Source organism: Hemibagrus wyckioides, linkage group LG05 (genome assembly GCF_019097595.1).
Source record: "Hemibagrus wyckioides isolate EC202008001 linkage group LG05, SWU_Hwy_1.0, whole genome shotgun sequence".
Classification (NCBI taxonomy): Eukaryota; Metazoa; Chordata; class Actinopteri; order Siluriformes; family Bagridae; genus Hemibagrus; species Hemibagrus wyckioides.
In genome coordinates, this window is record NC_080714.1 from 21,473,915 (window position 1) to 21,488,841 (window position 14,927).

The 14,927-nt window shown below is 37.6% G+C and overlaps 1 protein-coding gene across 2 annotated transcripts in view; it reads right to left on the bottom strand.

Moving 5' to 3' along the window:
• Window positions 1-14,927, bottom strand: part of ajap1 (adherens junctions associated protein 1) — a 59,268-nt gene that overhangs the window by 18,871 nt on the left and 25,470 nt on the right. Inside the window, exon 2 of one of the 2 annotated variants that reach the window (XM_058388929.1) lies at window positions 12,016-12,767. In XM_058388929.1, the coding sequence (XP_058244912.1) occupies window positions 12,016-12,767 (752 nt within the window). Of the gene's footprint in view, window positions 1-12,015; window positions 12,831-14,927 lie in introns of both variants that reach the window. The other variant, XM_058388930.1, reaches the window with a different exon arrangement.

A 14,927-nucleotide genomic window follows, 5' to 3' on the forward strand; every position in this document is an offset into this window, starting at 1 on the left:
ATAATTATTTCCTTCCTGTCTATTTCCTGACATCTAAATAGTTGTTTTGACTTTTTTAACAGTAATAATTCTAATTATTGGCACCTATGTGGTTTAGAGTTTAAAAGAATATCAGGATTGGGTAGTTATAAAAATCTCAATATACAGCACGTGTATTATAAACCACAGGTTGTGTCTTATGAATATAAAGAGAGACATGAAGGTAAATGTGATTTTCTCATAAGAAAATTACCTGTCCATACTTGCTGTATACAATCTATGCACATCCAATTAATTAAATATGAAAATGTACACCAGTGACCTTCTAAAAATAATTTTTATGTCAAAGCTGAAATATGTATAAATTCTGCCATGTGGGATTTTGTTCCTGAAAAGCTGCTGTTTGTTTATTTATTTATTTACTTATTTATTTATTTTTGAGATACGTGCTTTTTATGGAACAATGACAACAGTCACAATTCCCAAATGAGAACGAAACCTGGCTCTGCAGCTCCAGACAGCCTTGCTCTTCTGTGCTCTGCCACGACACTCAGTCACCTTGCATTTGATGCAGTGATAGTCTTCGTTTCCCGGGCAGTTTTGCCAATATACAGGACAAAAGCACTTGGACCTGAGGGACAGAGATGCAACTCGAGCAGCATTACTCCAAAATCGCAGTTGTGTGCTTCAGCCCGCTCTATAGCTAATAGCAGATGTGATGGTGACAGCCGACACCATTCTCGTCATATAGCATACATACCCTCAGGGCAGGGCAGAGATGAACAGGAATTTTAGAGGGCCATTCAAAAAGACATTATAGGTGCAAGGCTAAAAACACTGCATAGTGTTGTCTATCTATAGTAACAGGCAGACACAGAAATGTCAAAGGGACAGTGTAGTGGAAATAGGACACTTAAAAAAGTAACACGCTTGTGGGACAAATGGGCTGCAGGTATAGAACCTTCTGACAGATCTTAAACTCTTTTTGACAGAACTATTGCACATTGAAATCTGACTTTGAAATTAAGTCTAAATTAAGTAGCTTTTATTTTTATTAAGTAGCTTATATATACACATATATATATAAATATATATATATATATATATATATATATATATATATATATATATATATATATATATATATATATATATATATATTACTGCACATCGAAATTCTTTCTTCACATATCCTTACCTTGGAGAGTTTGGGTCAGAGCACAGGGTCAGCTATGATGGGGTTGGGAGGGCCCAACTGTTGCAACTAGATGGTGCTGGGGCTTGAACCCCAATCTTCCACAAAACATCCCAGAGCCTAAACCACTTCAGCTACCACCAGTCCATACTGTTCACTGTAGTTTAGATGGTAGAGCTATCACACCATGGTTTCCCCCATTTGTGTCCTGCTGAGTCTATGTAAAGCCATAAAATCTTATTTTTCAGTTACTTTACATCTGACCCTTTTCAAAGTTCTGTATTAAATCCGTTAAACAAATTCCTCTTTTTGACCTAGACGCAGACTGAGGATTATCCTTGTATGATGTCATCAGCTTGTGTTTTGAGCTCCACAATGAACTCCAACTATGTTTCTGGACACACTAGCATTTATACATTTTAGTTTATGCACATGCCTCTCACATTATTCAAATTCAGAGAAAGGCCATTTTCACACTTTGCCCAAAGGAGAAGGAGTTCATTCTTCCAGGTTTACATTCACATAGAAGAATGTCTAATGAACTGCATATCAAGTCTACACATCACATTTGTGCATGCTCGGTTACAAAATGGTAGACTCCATGTTCATTCTTGTCTTTGTCAACACTCAAGGTGAAAAACAGAACTTTTTCACTATGGATGCATGGCAAGTCATCGTCATCGTAAGAATACCTGCAAACGTGTACGATTTTTAACCATTTTTTAGACCAGCGCATGACATGCAGTTTTGAGTATCCTCGCTGCAAGTGCTCACACTAAACAGCCTAGTTCAATCATCAATAAAGCATGCGCCCTGTTCAATCATCAATAAAGCAACTGTTGTTGAAAAAAAAAAAAACCCTTTACCCACCATTATAACCTGAAACAGAAAAAGATGTGAAATTTAAACCAATCACATTACTCTGCATGCAGTGGCGAGGCTAACTAGCTTCCATAACTGATGCAGAGAACAACATGGTTCAGTGGATGCAAGCTCCAGACCACTGTTTCCAAGGGGAAAATTGATCAGTTCTCTAGACCACTCTTGGACTCAAAAAACAGCTTTCGCACTCCACCAAACGTACAAAACTCTCAGCTGCCTGTCTGGAAGAAGAGTGTGAAGATGATCTTTGTAGTGAAGATGGCTTGTTGTTTTGAAAGGTTTGGTGGTGTGGACCCAGCACGACAGACTGATTAAGCAGTACTTGCAAAAAACACATCTTCAAAAGGCATATACATCCTTCAGTCCTAGAGCTATTGTACTATGTAACAAGATGTTAGACATGTTAGAGAGGAGCACAAGTGACATTAGACGAAAGAAACTTTAAACACTGACTTTTAATGCAGCTGTTATTTGGGAAGATCTCAGAAGAGAAAATTCCCCGGTCTAGCTTTCCCCGTGAGGTGCAAACTACAAAATGCTAAAAAAAAAAACATCGGCCAAGATTTCAGTCATCAAGTCTTGATGATTTATGACAAATCTGGCACAAACCTCGCTATGAGAATATTTATGTTATGCCCTTAACCATCCAAAGTACAGCTTAAAAAATCTTAAGAAAGTAGACAGAAGTAGATACAGCACTTTGCAGTAACCTTAAAAATTGATCAAAGCACTGATTATGGTGCGTGTGTGTGTGTGTGTGTGTGTGTGTGTGTTAAATGGGAAGATAAATGCCATTTTCCCCTCTCTTACAAATGTTTCCTATAAGTACCCCTGCTATTAGAACTTTGTGTGAAGTAACCTACTGATTTTTAATCTTAACAAATCCAAATGTTAAATTGCACCACAAGCCCATATTATTCAATTTAATAGACTTATCCAAACTCTTTGTGCTAGTGGCGGAATCAAGCTAGTATTCTGCATAGGTGTACTGGGTAGTAATTATTAATACCAAGGTGCCTCAAGCAGGGTTTGGCACCAAAATCAATGCTTCATCCCTGTGATGAAGTCTAGAACAAATTGTTCTTGTTGGAAATCTTGCACCTAAAAATCTTTTTTTTTTGTAGAAAGGTACAGGAAAAAAGATTGCAGAACTATAAAAAGCAGATTATAAAAGCATAAAGAAGGAACATCGGCCAGGAGCACCTGAATGTCCAATATGTCAGAAGAGGAGATGGTAAAAATGATGCACATTTTACGAACCGCAAAGGTAATTTTGCCATGGTCTGACTTCAAGTCTTGAAAAATCAAGACATCAAGAAATCCAGGCTATAGAAAAGTTTGAACCTTATTATGTGGCTTTGAAAAAAAATCAAGCTTTTAAGCACTTTAGATAGTGGAAATCATTAACATGGCTTAAATTAATAATTTCAAGTTATTTTCTTTAATATATTTTGCGTAAAACCCAAGCAAAGAAAATGAGTAGAGTTGGTCTGTACAGCTCTGCTCTGTGGTCTGAACCATGTTCTCACCTGCGTCTAGTCACTTTCACCTTTGTCTTTTTGTGGTGTAAAATATAACTGCTAGTGTTTAAATCAATCATTGCTTATTGTGCCCTTGCCACATCTTGCGTCAGTAAACATCATTTTAGCTCCTGGTTTTAATGGTGGTGTTCAGCATGGTTCCTTAGGTTTACTCACAGCACAATATTTCTTGATCTTATCACGAAGGCAGACACTTGTTGGTAGGATGCAAATACAGGAGTTCATTGAAAAAAGTTTGAAAAAATGAGTAATAGGAACATGTTGAAAAATAAGAAGGAAGAGGAAACTAGACTAAGCGATCAATCCAAGAGATGTCAGGCACAGAAGTGGGTCAAAGCAGGCACAGGTCAAAAAGGCTTTGAACAAGATCCAACTGGGCCAGGCAAAATCGTAGTCAAGGACAGAGAAAATACAATATTCAAAAAAGAGGCTGACAAAAGCAATAGAAAGGATTCGTGTATATGAAGAGTGCTAAACCAAACATACATAATTACACACAGGTGAACATAGTCAGAAGGATGGTGACTGGGAGAACTGGAGTGCAGGTGGTTGCTGGGAGTGTGAGTCCAGGATGGCCATGTTTGTAGGAAAAGAGTTGCGATTTAACAGATCTCTGCTTGCTTATTTATATGTATAAGTATGAATATTATTGAGGATAATTTTATGGATTTTCACATCAAGCGTAAGAAAAGGTCTAAAAAAAACAGGATCCGCTTCTGGCTTCCACGTAGCTTAAAGTCTACTCTAAATAGTACAGTGTTAGATTCAACCAAACCTACCTGAAATGTAATGCATGTGTACCTAGTTGTAAGTCTCAACTTATTTCAGGTCTTACAAGGTCAGTTTTTTAAAAACTAAACATTAGAAAATTTGGAGCCGTACATTCATGTGAAAATCCAGGTTCCTGTCATGATGAATCTGATGTAACCCTAAATGTTAGCAGTTTAGGATAAAAAAGTATTGAAATGAAAGCAAATCCTGTACAATAAGCTTCTATGCGTCAGCCAGATTTGATTGGCTTTTTTTTTTTTTTTTAATACCTTACTCTGATCCAAATGCATGTGACAGGCATTGCAGATTCTCTCCCCAGTAATCTCCAAACTCAATTTACTTTTTAATACGAATGATGAAATTTTATAGTGCAAGAAAATATGACTCACTGTGGGAGAATAAAGTGACAGAATAATTTCTGATGAGATCTGGGGGTCTATAAAGATTTCTCTCTTACCCTCTTTCTCAATCTCTCTGTCACTATAATAAAATTATTAGCTTTAGGAAATTCTTATAGACTCCCCATGTGCACGTCAAGGGCATAAGGGTCGGAGTGAACTGTGCTTAAATGCCAGAAAATATTGCATGTGTAATTCTAATATGGTTCTTTTAGGATCCAATTTCACTATCAATTATAGGTTTAGTTACCTTTCTAATCAGATCCGTCGGGCAATAAAATAAAACGTCGAGAAGAAGAATCCCTCATCTTCCCATTCGGCCATGATCATTGAAACTTATGGGAGATATAAACAAACAATTCAGCTAAGCCTCTGCAGAGAAATAAATTCTAAATTTAAAAGCAGTTTAAAAAAGCCACACAGATAGAACACTACATCTTAAAGAAAATTACATCTACCCTGGTTTTCGCACTGCATGTGGCTGAGCCTCCAGCACTCTATTCTTATAACGGAGAGAAAGCTCACATTTTCCATCTTTATTTGGAATTGGATAGCACCGTTATCTGTCAGAGTGTGGAGGGTAACTTTTGAAAAGCTCTTTCTCCCATTTGTCTGAAAGAATAGACAAGATAGAAATCTTGCCAACCAACAGACCTTCAAAAGAAAGATAGCCAGCCCTGCTTTTTTTATGCAGGAGAGCTGCAGGGGAAGGGTATTGGCTTCACTACATCTTAACCTTCACTCCTTACTCCTTCTTTTGCTTGGAATTTAGGGAAGAACGTTTCTTGTATGTTTCTCATTATTTCGCAGTTAGAATAAAGTGTGCCCTCATGACCTTACCTGTCCTGTACGGAATACACACACACATACACACACACACACACATATATATATATATATATATATATATATATATATATATATATATATATATATATATATATATACATATATATATATATATATATATATTTTATATAGCTAAAAGTTGCTTTTTGCCCAATGGGTACCAACTAAACGTCCTCACAAGGTCAAAACAGTCTTATTTTTCTGTTATTTCTGTCCTTGTGGCATTCTATAAAAAACACGCACCCCCAAAACTGTCTGTCTGTCTGTCTGTCTGCTCCAGGTGTTTCTCTGTCTGCCCTTTTGGATAGTGAGACGGTAAGAACTGAACCTGTACTTGTTCCTAATCTGTATCTGCTGTGTAGCTCTGACAGAGAAACTGTGCTCTTGCCAATCCATAGTCTCTGTTCTAAAGCCTATATCACTCGAATGAACTAAGTACACCTGACTAAATGCACATTATCATCTAGTACTGCTAATATTATGAACAGCAGCTACGCTAATGCTGTTCCATTGTTTCCCTTCTTCTACCCATCCCGAGGCATACAGAGACTGTGCTGGCTCCAGTGGCATCCGGAGATGGACCAGCTCCAGCCGGGTTCTGCTTGTGAGGATTGGGATATTCAAGCAGCGCTGTGGACAACAACCTCCTTGTTGATTTACATAACATTATACACATGCTGTATCTGCATCACACAATTGTCACCCAAATGAGGATGGGTTCCCTTTTGAGTCTGGTTCCTCTCAAGGTTTCTTCCTCTTACCATCTAAGGGAGTTTATCCTTGCCACAGTCGCCTCAGGCTTGCTCACTTGGGATAACATCTAGGACTGTTTGTCTGTTTATATGTTTGTTGTTTTCTTATGTCGTTTCTCATGTAAAGCTGCTTTGAGACAATGCTCTTTGTTAAAAGCGCTATACAAAAATTGAATTGAATTGAATTGAACTAGCCTAATCCCGATTTTCTTTGACGCAGGAGGGGTACGTCATAACTGTCAGTTAAATTCAGACACACGTTCCAGCACAGCTCAATAAAAGGCTTGGTTTATAAAGTTTCTCATGATTATCATTACTACATACACTGGGTTCATAGCTGTGGCATCTTTGCAGATAAAGAATTCTAAAGTCAGAATCAAGTCAGTATTTAAAATATGTATCGAGAAAGTGTGATTACAAAGGATTTATGTGGATTGTTTACACTTTACTTATGCGGATGAAAGAACGGAAGGAAGGAAGGAAGGAAGGAAGGAAGGAAGGAAGGAAGGAAGGAAGGAAGGAAGAAAGAAATCATAATAGTGTATAGTATAGAATTGCCACAATGGTCCCAATCAGCTAACCTTCATAAAAAGACAATAAATAAAGGTTTTAATATTACAAATAGACTAGTAAAACAGATTATGTTCTCATTAAAACTACTCTTACAAGAACCGGTAAAAATATTTACTAATAAATATGTAAATATGGCAAAGTAAATGAGCATTACTGCCCACATCAATTCTGTCAACTACTGTAATTCAATTAAATTACGTGTGGAGATGTATATTAGTCATAGAAAATGTCAGGCAGGAATGGGGACTGAAGCAAGTGCATGGAACTGAGACATCTGGCAACAGCAGCACTAGGTCACCTGCATAGGACACAAATCTATCCCTCTCTTTCCAGGACTCTCTTTCCTGTAGGGGAATCTGGAGATTTTTCCAAATGGAGCTCACTCTCACTAACACATTAATGTAAATACTGAACAGTGATGGATTACATCCATGACACTACATCCCTTTCCTGGCTGAAGATTTCAGATGTTTGTCACTAACTCCTATCGCCATTTGATCCTCTTTACACTGAATTAATGAAGTCATTTTCTTACAGTCTCAGTCTACCCATCCGTATTCACCCTTCATTCTCTCTCTCTCTCTCTCTCTCTCCCTCTCTCAATCTCCCATTGCTCATCTCTTCCCTTCGTTATACCTCCCACACTCTCTACCTGGCCAGAGGAAGCCTCTTATTGCACCTGCTGATGCTTTCCAATTGCCAATTAATGCTGATGTCAACGTGTCAGTCTCAGTTGATTTCCACTGAGCCATGGCAATCCAAAACACTTAATCCTGGCAAAAGGGGAGGAAGAAAATGGAGAAATAAAGCCACAGAAAAACACATAAAGGAGAGCTGTGAAAGAGTGGGGAGATCACAGTCAATTATTGTGAATGCCTCGGTCTCCAGTGTGAAGGGCTTTACTGCATAATTCAATTACTGTACAGAGAACGTTCTGTGGAAGACAGAAGGAGGTGGTCAGATATTTGCTGAAGTGACTGTGATTGTATTACTTAACGCATAATAAAGTTACCCAGGACACAACAACTTGATTTCTCCACTGCATTGAAAGCTTATCTGGAAATATTAAGTGACTTCTTGGACTGACATCTTTTAAAGAGGCTGCATTTAGAATATAATATATTGAATATGTCACAATAATGAGAGTCCCAAAAGGTTCCCAAACTGCCTCTGATATTCTTGATTTAGAAGTCTGAAATTGAGAGGCTTATACAGCTTTCCAAAGATGTCTAGACATAATCTATTGCCAGTAATAGGAATTTTGAATTAACACAAATAGAAAGATGACATTTCAAATTGACTTCTTTTTTTTGTGCGTGTATGTCTGACTGGTCATGACCAAAGGCGCTCACTGATGGCTGGCTATTGCAAGAAGATTTGCACATTATAGTATAATTTTAAGTGGATCATTTAAAGTCTATAATAATTATTATAATGCTCATCTTGGCATAGCTGTGGTTGGATAACCCCCTGTAGAGTCATCGACATGTCAAAGCATAATTCCGTTATATTTTATAAAGTACCGTTCTGAATCCTATCCAACTGTTTAATCTTATCATTAATTCTTAAGCACACTACGTTTCAGATATATACGCATAATTTAACTTCTTACAAAATATGTAATTAGCCTATAGACCAGGGAAGGAGATGGGAGGTGTGATAAAGAGCTCAGTGAGGAGAACAGCAGGTATTTGCGAGGCTTAAATCCTCACAGCCACACTAAGTCTGACACTTCCATCTGGCAGCATCCACAATACGATCTCCAAGTGCTAAAGACAGAAGCGCACACACACACACACCTACCCACAGACACGGTATACCTAGCTGGCTATATACAAAGTTGAACAGAATACTCTGGAAAAGTATTGACAGCTGAATACATCTCCCCGAATGTATTCAGTAAAGTATTCATTTATAATACATAAGAACAGAAGACATTCAGAATACATAGAGACTACATGCCTGATGTGGTACTGATATTCAACAATTTCACAAGAGCCACTGTTCTGCTGAATATTGAATTAGCATAAATAAACTGCAAACATGAGAATGAATACTGATGCTGTTTTAATGAGCCTTTTTTTTTTTTACTGTAGCAATTGTACATCACACTGATCTAGCCTAATAAATCTCAGATAACAGCATTAAATTTGTATGGGGAAAAAACAAACAAACCTCACATTAAGAGTTAAGTTGCATGGATGCAAATTCTTTCTGTCATGAAGCAAGAAAACACATGGGCAGGTTTGGGTTTAACTAAAAGTAATCAAAGCTGACAAACCTGAAGGTTAAGACAATAATCGTAAAGCACAAACAAGGTCAGGCAACAGACACGCAAAACCTTTATGCTGCCTTTTCCAAACTTATCATAGCCGTAATACAAATAAAGTTTTATATATGCTGAACTCCTAACACCATTAATTATATTTCATTACAGCTCAACCTTAAATATTTATCTATTCTCACACAAAATGGCTGATACATCAGGATACAACTCATGCGGTGACAAAGTCACACCTCAGAATCAAACCCCTGGATAAAATCTGCACTGGGATTTGGCAAATGTTACCTTTTGATGGAGGGACTTGTATGCAGTAAAACCGCTCCTGTGACCTTAAGAAGCACACAGGTGAAATTCAGCAGAAAATGGATGTATGCAATTTCTAAGCAGCCTTGAACGTTGATTAAATGACAATGTCAGCGGCTGTCTTTCGAATTTGCTGGAATCAGCAGTGCAGACCGTGGTGTCGCTACATTTCCTTATGCAGTGATTTTAACTGCTGTTTCCACACAAACACGAAAATCTTGTTTGCGTTGATTCGCCACGTACACACGTTTCCGTATTGAAACAGCGTAAATGAATAAAAAGCTCTCTCTGTTCTAATCTGAAACATTATTTACGATCAATAATAACTCCGTTAAATAAAGTTCACTGAAATGCATTTGAGGCTGATACCTTGAGTCACCAGATGTTTCACGTTGTTAATCTAAAGCTCAGGAGTGGAAAATGTACTGAGAAATTATACTTATAATTACTATAGTTTTTTTTTCTTTCTTTTGAAAATTAACTTATTATGTCTAATATTGTTGCTGGTCTTATGCATGACTAATGCTGTGCAGTTTGCTAATGAATTTATCATGAATTAAAATAGCAACATTTACCATTAGCTAGAATGTGACTCACTGCCTAGCCATACATGTCATAAATGTATGGAATATGTTGCTAGTCTAACCTGGCATAAGCAAGCAGGCTAGCTTACTAAATCTAGCCAATTAACTTCAGTAAATTACCCAGAACTTACTTCAATACACTTTTAGATGGAGTGCATGCCTTCTAGGGTGATAAAAGAGACACCTCATTTTTCTACAAGCTTTACTCCAGCATACTGAAACACTTTTCTGAGATAGTGCCTCTTTAAGTTCCCTGAAATTCCACACTGCAGTCTAGTGGCTTATTCAAATGCACTCCCGTAGCTATAGGCTAAACATAGATATAATGCAGCAGGTAGGTAAAATGCCTTATCTACAAACACAACTAAATCTTGCCTGATAAATAAGGTACTGGGTAAAATATATTCTGATTATTTCTATTTGGGACCATTAAAGTCAAATGTATTACTAAGGTTGTGAAATTTCCAGGCAGGCCTTAGTTTAAAAGTTTAAACTGGAGACAATATTTCTGTATATTGTACTACGGTTTTGCACTCAGGAGAGAATACTGCAGACTTTATATAGCTGCAAATATTGGATTATTCTGCCTGCTGCGCCATAATACCACAATATACAGTATACAGTAGGTCTTAATATGGTTACGTCTTAAATCTGCATATAAAATCTGACGTTTATAAGCTGAGCGTTATTATATTGTGCTTTTCATCTCAGAATTGCTGTGTGCATTATCAACTATTCCACAGCAGTTTATCCACAGTCAAATCCTCATTCATTCATTTCCTCCTCTAAGCTTTTTGTGCGTTTGTTAATCGTAATTCTCTGGGGAAAGGCTTTACAAAATTGTGAAGACAAAGCGTCTCAAGATATTCTATCAACTTGAAACCATATGCATAGCAAATATATCGTGGTGCTGTAACATGTAACAGCTCTTGACAAACTTGTCTAAAAGCAGCGCAGGTGGATCAGTCTATAATGTAACTTCATAGACAAACTGTGTTTGGAGATTTAGCAGCTGAATCCATACAGAGGAGTGTTTTCCCACACAGGAAATGTTGGCTATTGTGTCTAAGCTCAACATGATGCCAATTTTTACTGGATTCATGTGATTCATGATAATAGATCTCTTGAGCTGTCAGTAAGCCTGAGGATCAACAGGCTGGCTATATAGCCAAGACCTAAAGCCTTGAAACAACTATATAAGGAAAGATGGCTTAAACCCACCAAAACACTTAAAGGAAAAACACAGAAATACAGCATGTGTTAACCTTATAATATCATTTTATAGCAGGCAATTATTATTCACTTATTAAAAGCCAGCAGTTACAATACAAACAAATTCAATTGCATTATGTGTCTAAATTGTGGGCTTAATTGAATGAGTTTTTCAATTACTTGACATATTTTAGTGTTTGAATCCCCACTGAAACTCTTCATGTGTAGTTAATGAATAAAAGAAATAAATTGCTGCATAAAAATAATTTTAAAAAATTATTTATATAAACAGTCAATTTAATTTTACATACTGTGTAGGTTAAAAGGGTATTATAATATTATAATAATATTCATAGAAAATTATTAATTCTATTAATTTAATTATTTTAATAATAATAATAATATTTTAAATGAAGGCTTATGGTGTCTGACCTTACTGAATTATTATAGCTAAAGATAAATAATAGCTTTGAGTTATATGATTTGTGACTTGTATGTATTGTATATGTCTAGAAACCCTTTAACAATATCAGTTAATGTTATCATATTTTGCATTAGCTTGGAAAGCCATAACAGTCTTCACATGTATCATGTATAGTTAAGGTTATCACCAGTGGAAGTGTCCTGTAACATAGTTAAACACTTAACTAAATTAAAAATCTAGTGTAACTTTGTACAGTATATTTTCTTACCTGGTGTATCCCCAAATGGCTTCTGTGGCTTGGCGGTCACGCCGAGATTAACAGCAGGCTGTGTAGTAGTCAGCCTCCTAGGACGGGCAGTGGTGACCACTGCATGAGTCCTTTGTGGGCTGCGTGTGGTCGTGGTAGTTGTAGTAGTGGTGGTGGTGGTGGTGGTGGCCTTTGTAGTGGTCTTGGGGATAACTTTCACTTCATCCTCTGCACCATCATCCGTCCCGGTTGGTCCCCAGTCAATAAATCCTGCCACTGTAGTGGTCCTCCCTTCCTGCGAATAACTGTCATAACTATCCCACTTTAACTGCCTACGTTGCCGCAACAAGTGCTGCAAAATGTCAGCTTTACTCCCCTCCAAATACTCCAGCGACTCGCCTCCCTCTGAGGCAGAGAAACTGGAGGTGCAGTTCTCACAAAGATGACGTTTTTGCCTCGGTGGCCGTGGTTTGGACCTTATCCCCTCTCTTCCTCCACCTTCTCCTCCTCCTCCTCCTCCTCCTCGGTGGTCAAGTAATGGTACAGGATGTGAGACACCACGCTGCCAGGTACCCAGAGTCCTCCAGTGTGGACCACCGGGTACATCCCTGGTGAGAAGACGAGGGCGTAAGCGAGGCAGTGGCCGAGGGAGCAGCCTCAGCCCAGTCCCGATTGGAGCACACATAGAGAGATCCATAGTGAGGTGGATAAGGGTGAGGAGGACCCACATTCTGCATCCCAGGAGTCCCAGTGGTCTCAGTGCAGCCATGAAACTGGACAGAAGAAAAAAGGTCTATGAGTCTAATTTGGGCAACTTGAAAACCCTCCAGCATCACCTTGAAGAGAGTGGATGAGAGACAAGGTGTTTTAGAGGTGTGTATTAATGCACAGAATCAAAAACAGGCTTGTTACTGTTGTCCCGTATTCCTAATGTGGTTTCACAGTCTGCTGGTTACAGCTATGCTTCGTTCTGCTCCTTGACTTGCTAACTCTTACAAATCGAAATCTAATAATTATTAATTTCATTCTTTTCCCTTTTCATCATAAAGGTTAAAAAATAAACACAGTGAAATATTTGTAAGCCTTGTCATCACTTTCTTTATCTCTAGTTTTTTAACTTTGTAAAGGTACAGTAATTAGCTTCACTAGCAAGTTTTTTTTTCTCAAATATCACCGATTTGCTGTGGAAACAGATTTCAAATACGACAACACTACTGTGTGTTTGTGTCTGTATCTGTGTGTCTTTGTGATGGCGGTTTGGGGGCAGGATGGGGGTGTTTCACGGCAACACACAATGACAACAATATGCATTTATAATGACAAATGTAAGCCAGCAAGATACAGCAACTAATATCTTCTCCAGACTATTAAAGCACACTTAAATTCCTCACAAAGAAGAATAACAGCCAAATATGTAATAAATTTCGACATAGTGTGCATACAGACAGGCTTTGACAATAAACAACAGACAATTTGGAGGCAAAAAAATATCAGTTTTAGTTAAGAAAAGTAAGTGTGAGGCAGAACAGAACGTTTATAGCAAACAAAAACAGTATAAACTGCTAGTTTTATACAGGTAGAGAAAGTATCTAAAATAGCTGAAAGATGTTGCTGACCTTGCAGTTGTTTAACAAATCTTTTGATTATTCACCGTGTTTTCTGAAGGCTGATCTGAAGCATAACACCCAAGACAATACAATTATTTGCTTTCAGAAATTAGCTGTAATTGAGATCTAATTGGTTCACTCACCTTTTTATCCCAATCCCCACAATAACGTAACCTAACTTTGCTTATGTACCTGAACAGGCTGTGTCTCAAACCACATAACACTGTAGTAGGCTAAATAGTATATACAAAACTGCAACATTTTTATTAAGCTTTTATGCAAGATTGTGGTTTGAGACAACAGTATAAAGTTAAATGTTTGGTCACATGATCACTTGATCACATGATTGGTCACAACCGGGCTGATGAATCAGAAACCAGACACCTGGCAACCCTATCAAAAACCTACGGTCTTGAAATAAAATAGCTATAAAATGCTGTATAGTGCTAATCATGAGATGGCATTATATAAAGTGAAACTCTTTATGCACTGACACTCTGCAGCTGCAGTCACAGTAGAAGGTGCTGGAACATTTTTGTACCAGACGAATCCCAAAATATCTTAACCTGGTTCACTTGTCTCTTTTTTTTTTCTTTTTTTTTTTATAAATAGTAGGGCATGTTTTGATGGTGTTCATGTTCTCTATGTGTTTCGTTGCCTCATTTTTTCTAGTGCACTTCTGAGGATGTTTAGAGATTAAAAAAAAAACGCATATGGTTTGGTGTCCTTCAGTTGTTGGGATCATTTTAATGACCGAATCTCTAATATACCCCAACAGTAAATTGAAGGTTTGGCACCGTGACTCACAGATGATTTATTTCAAAAGCGCTCACAATATCCACTAACAACTCCCGCCTGTGCTGCTGTGCCTGTATATTTCAGGAAGGCTGAGTCACTCAGGATGTAAAGGAATTTTACTGATCAGTGGTGAGGCTACTTTATCAAGATGTATCTGTGGACTGTCCTTCAGAAATAGCCAGAAGGGTAAAAGAATTAGCAACATTGGCACTTTCACTCAAGGGGTAAAATGGTAGGTTTCCCAGCCTCTGGAAACATTCATGTCATTCCTGAAAAAAATGTAAGTGTCCTTTGGATAGTTGCTTTTTTTTGAAGAGGTCTACTTCAGATCTTTTCTTAGAACAAACCGTCTGTCTTAAAGCTCCCTAAGAGAATAAACCAAAGAATCCAAGTGTCCTTTGGATGTTTAACTGTTCTAGATATTTAAAGAGATCTACTTGAAACCTTTTCTAAGCGTAACCCATCTGTTACACGGCTCCAAAGACGAATCCTTTTTATTAGTCCAAACCTGGAGCTCTATAAGAGCAC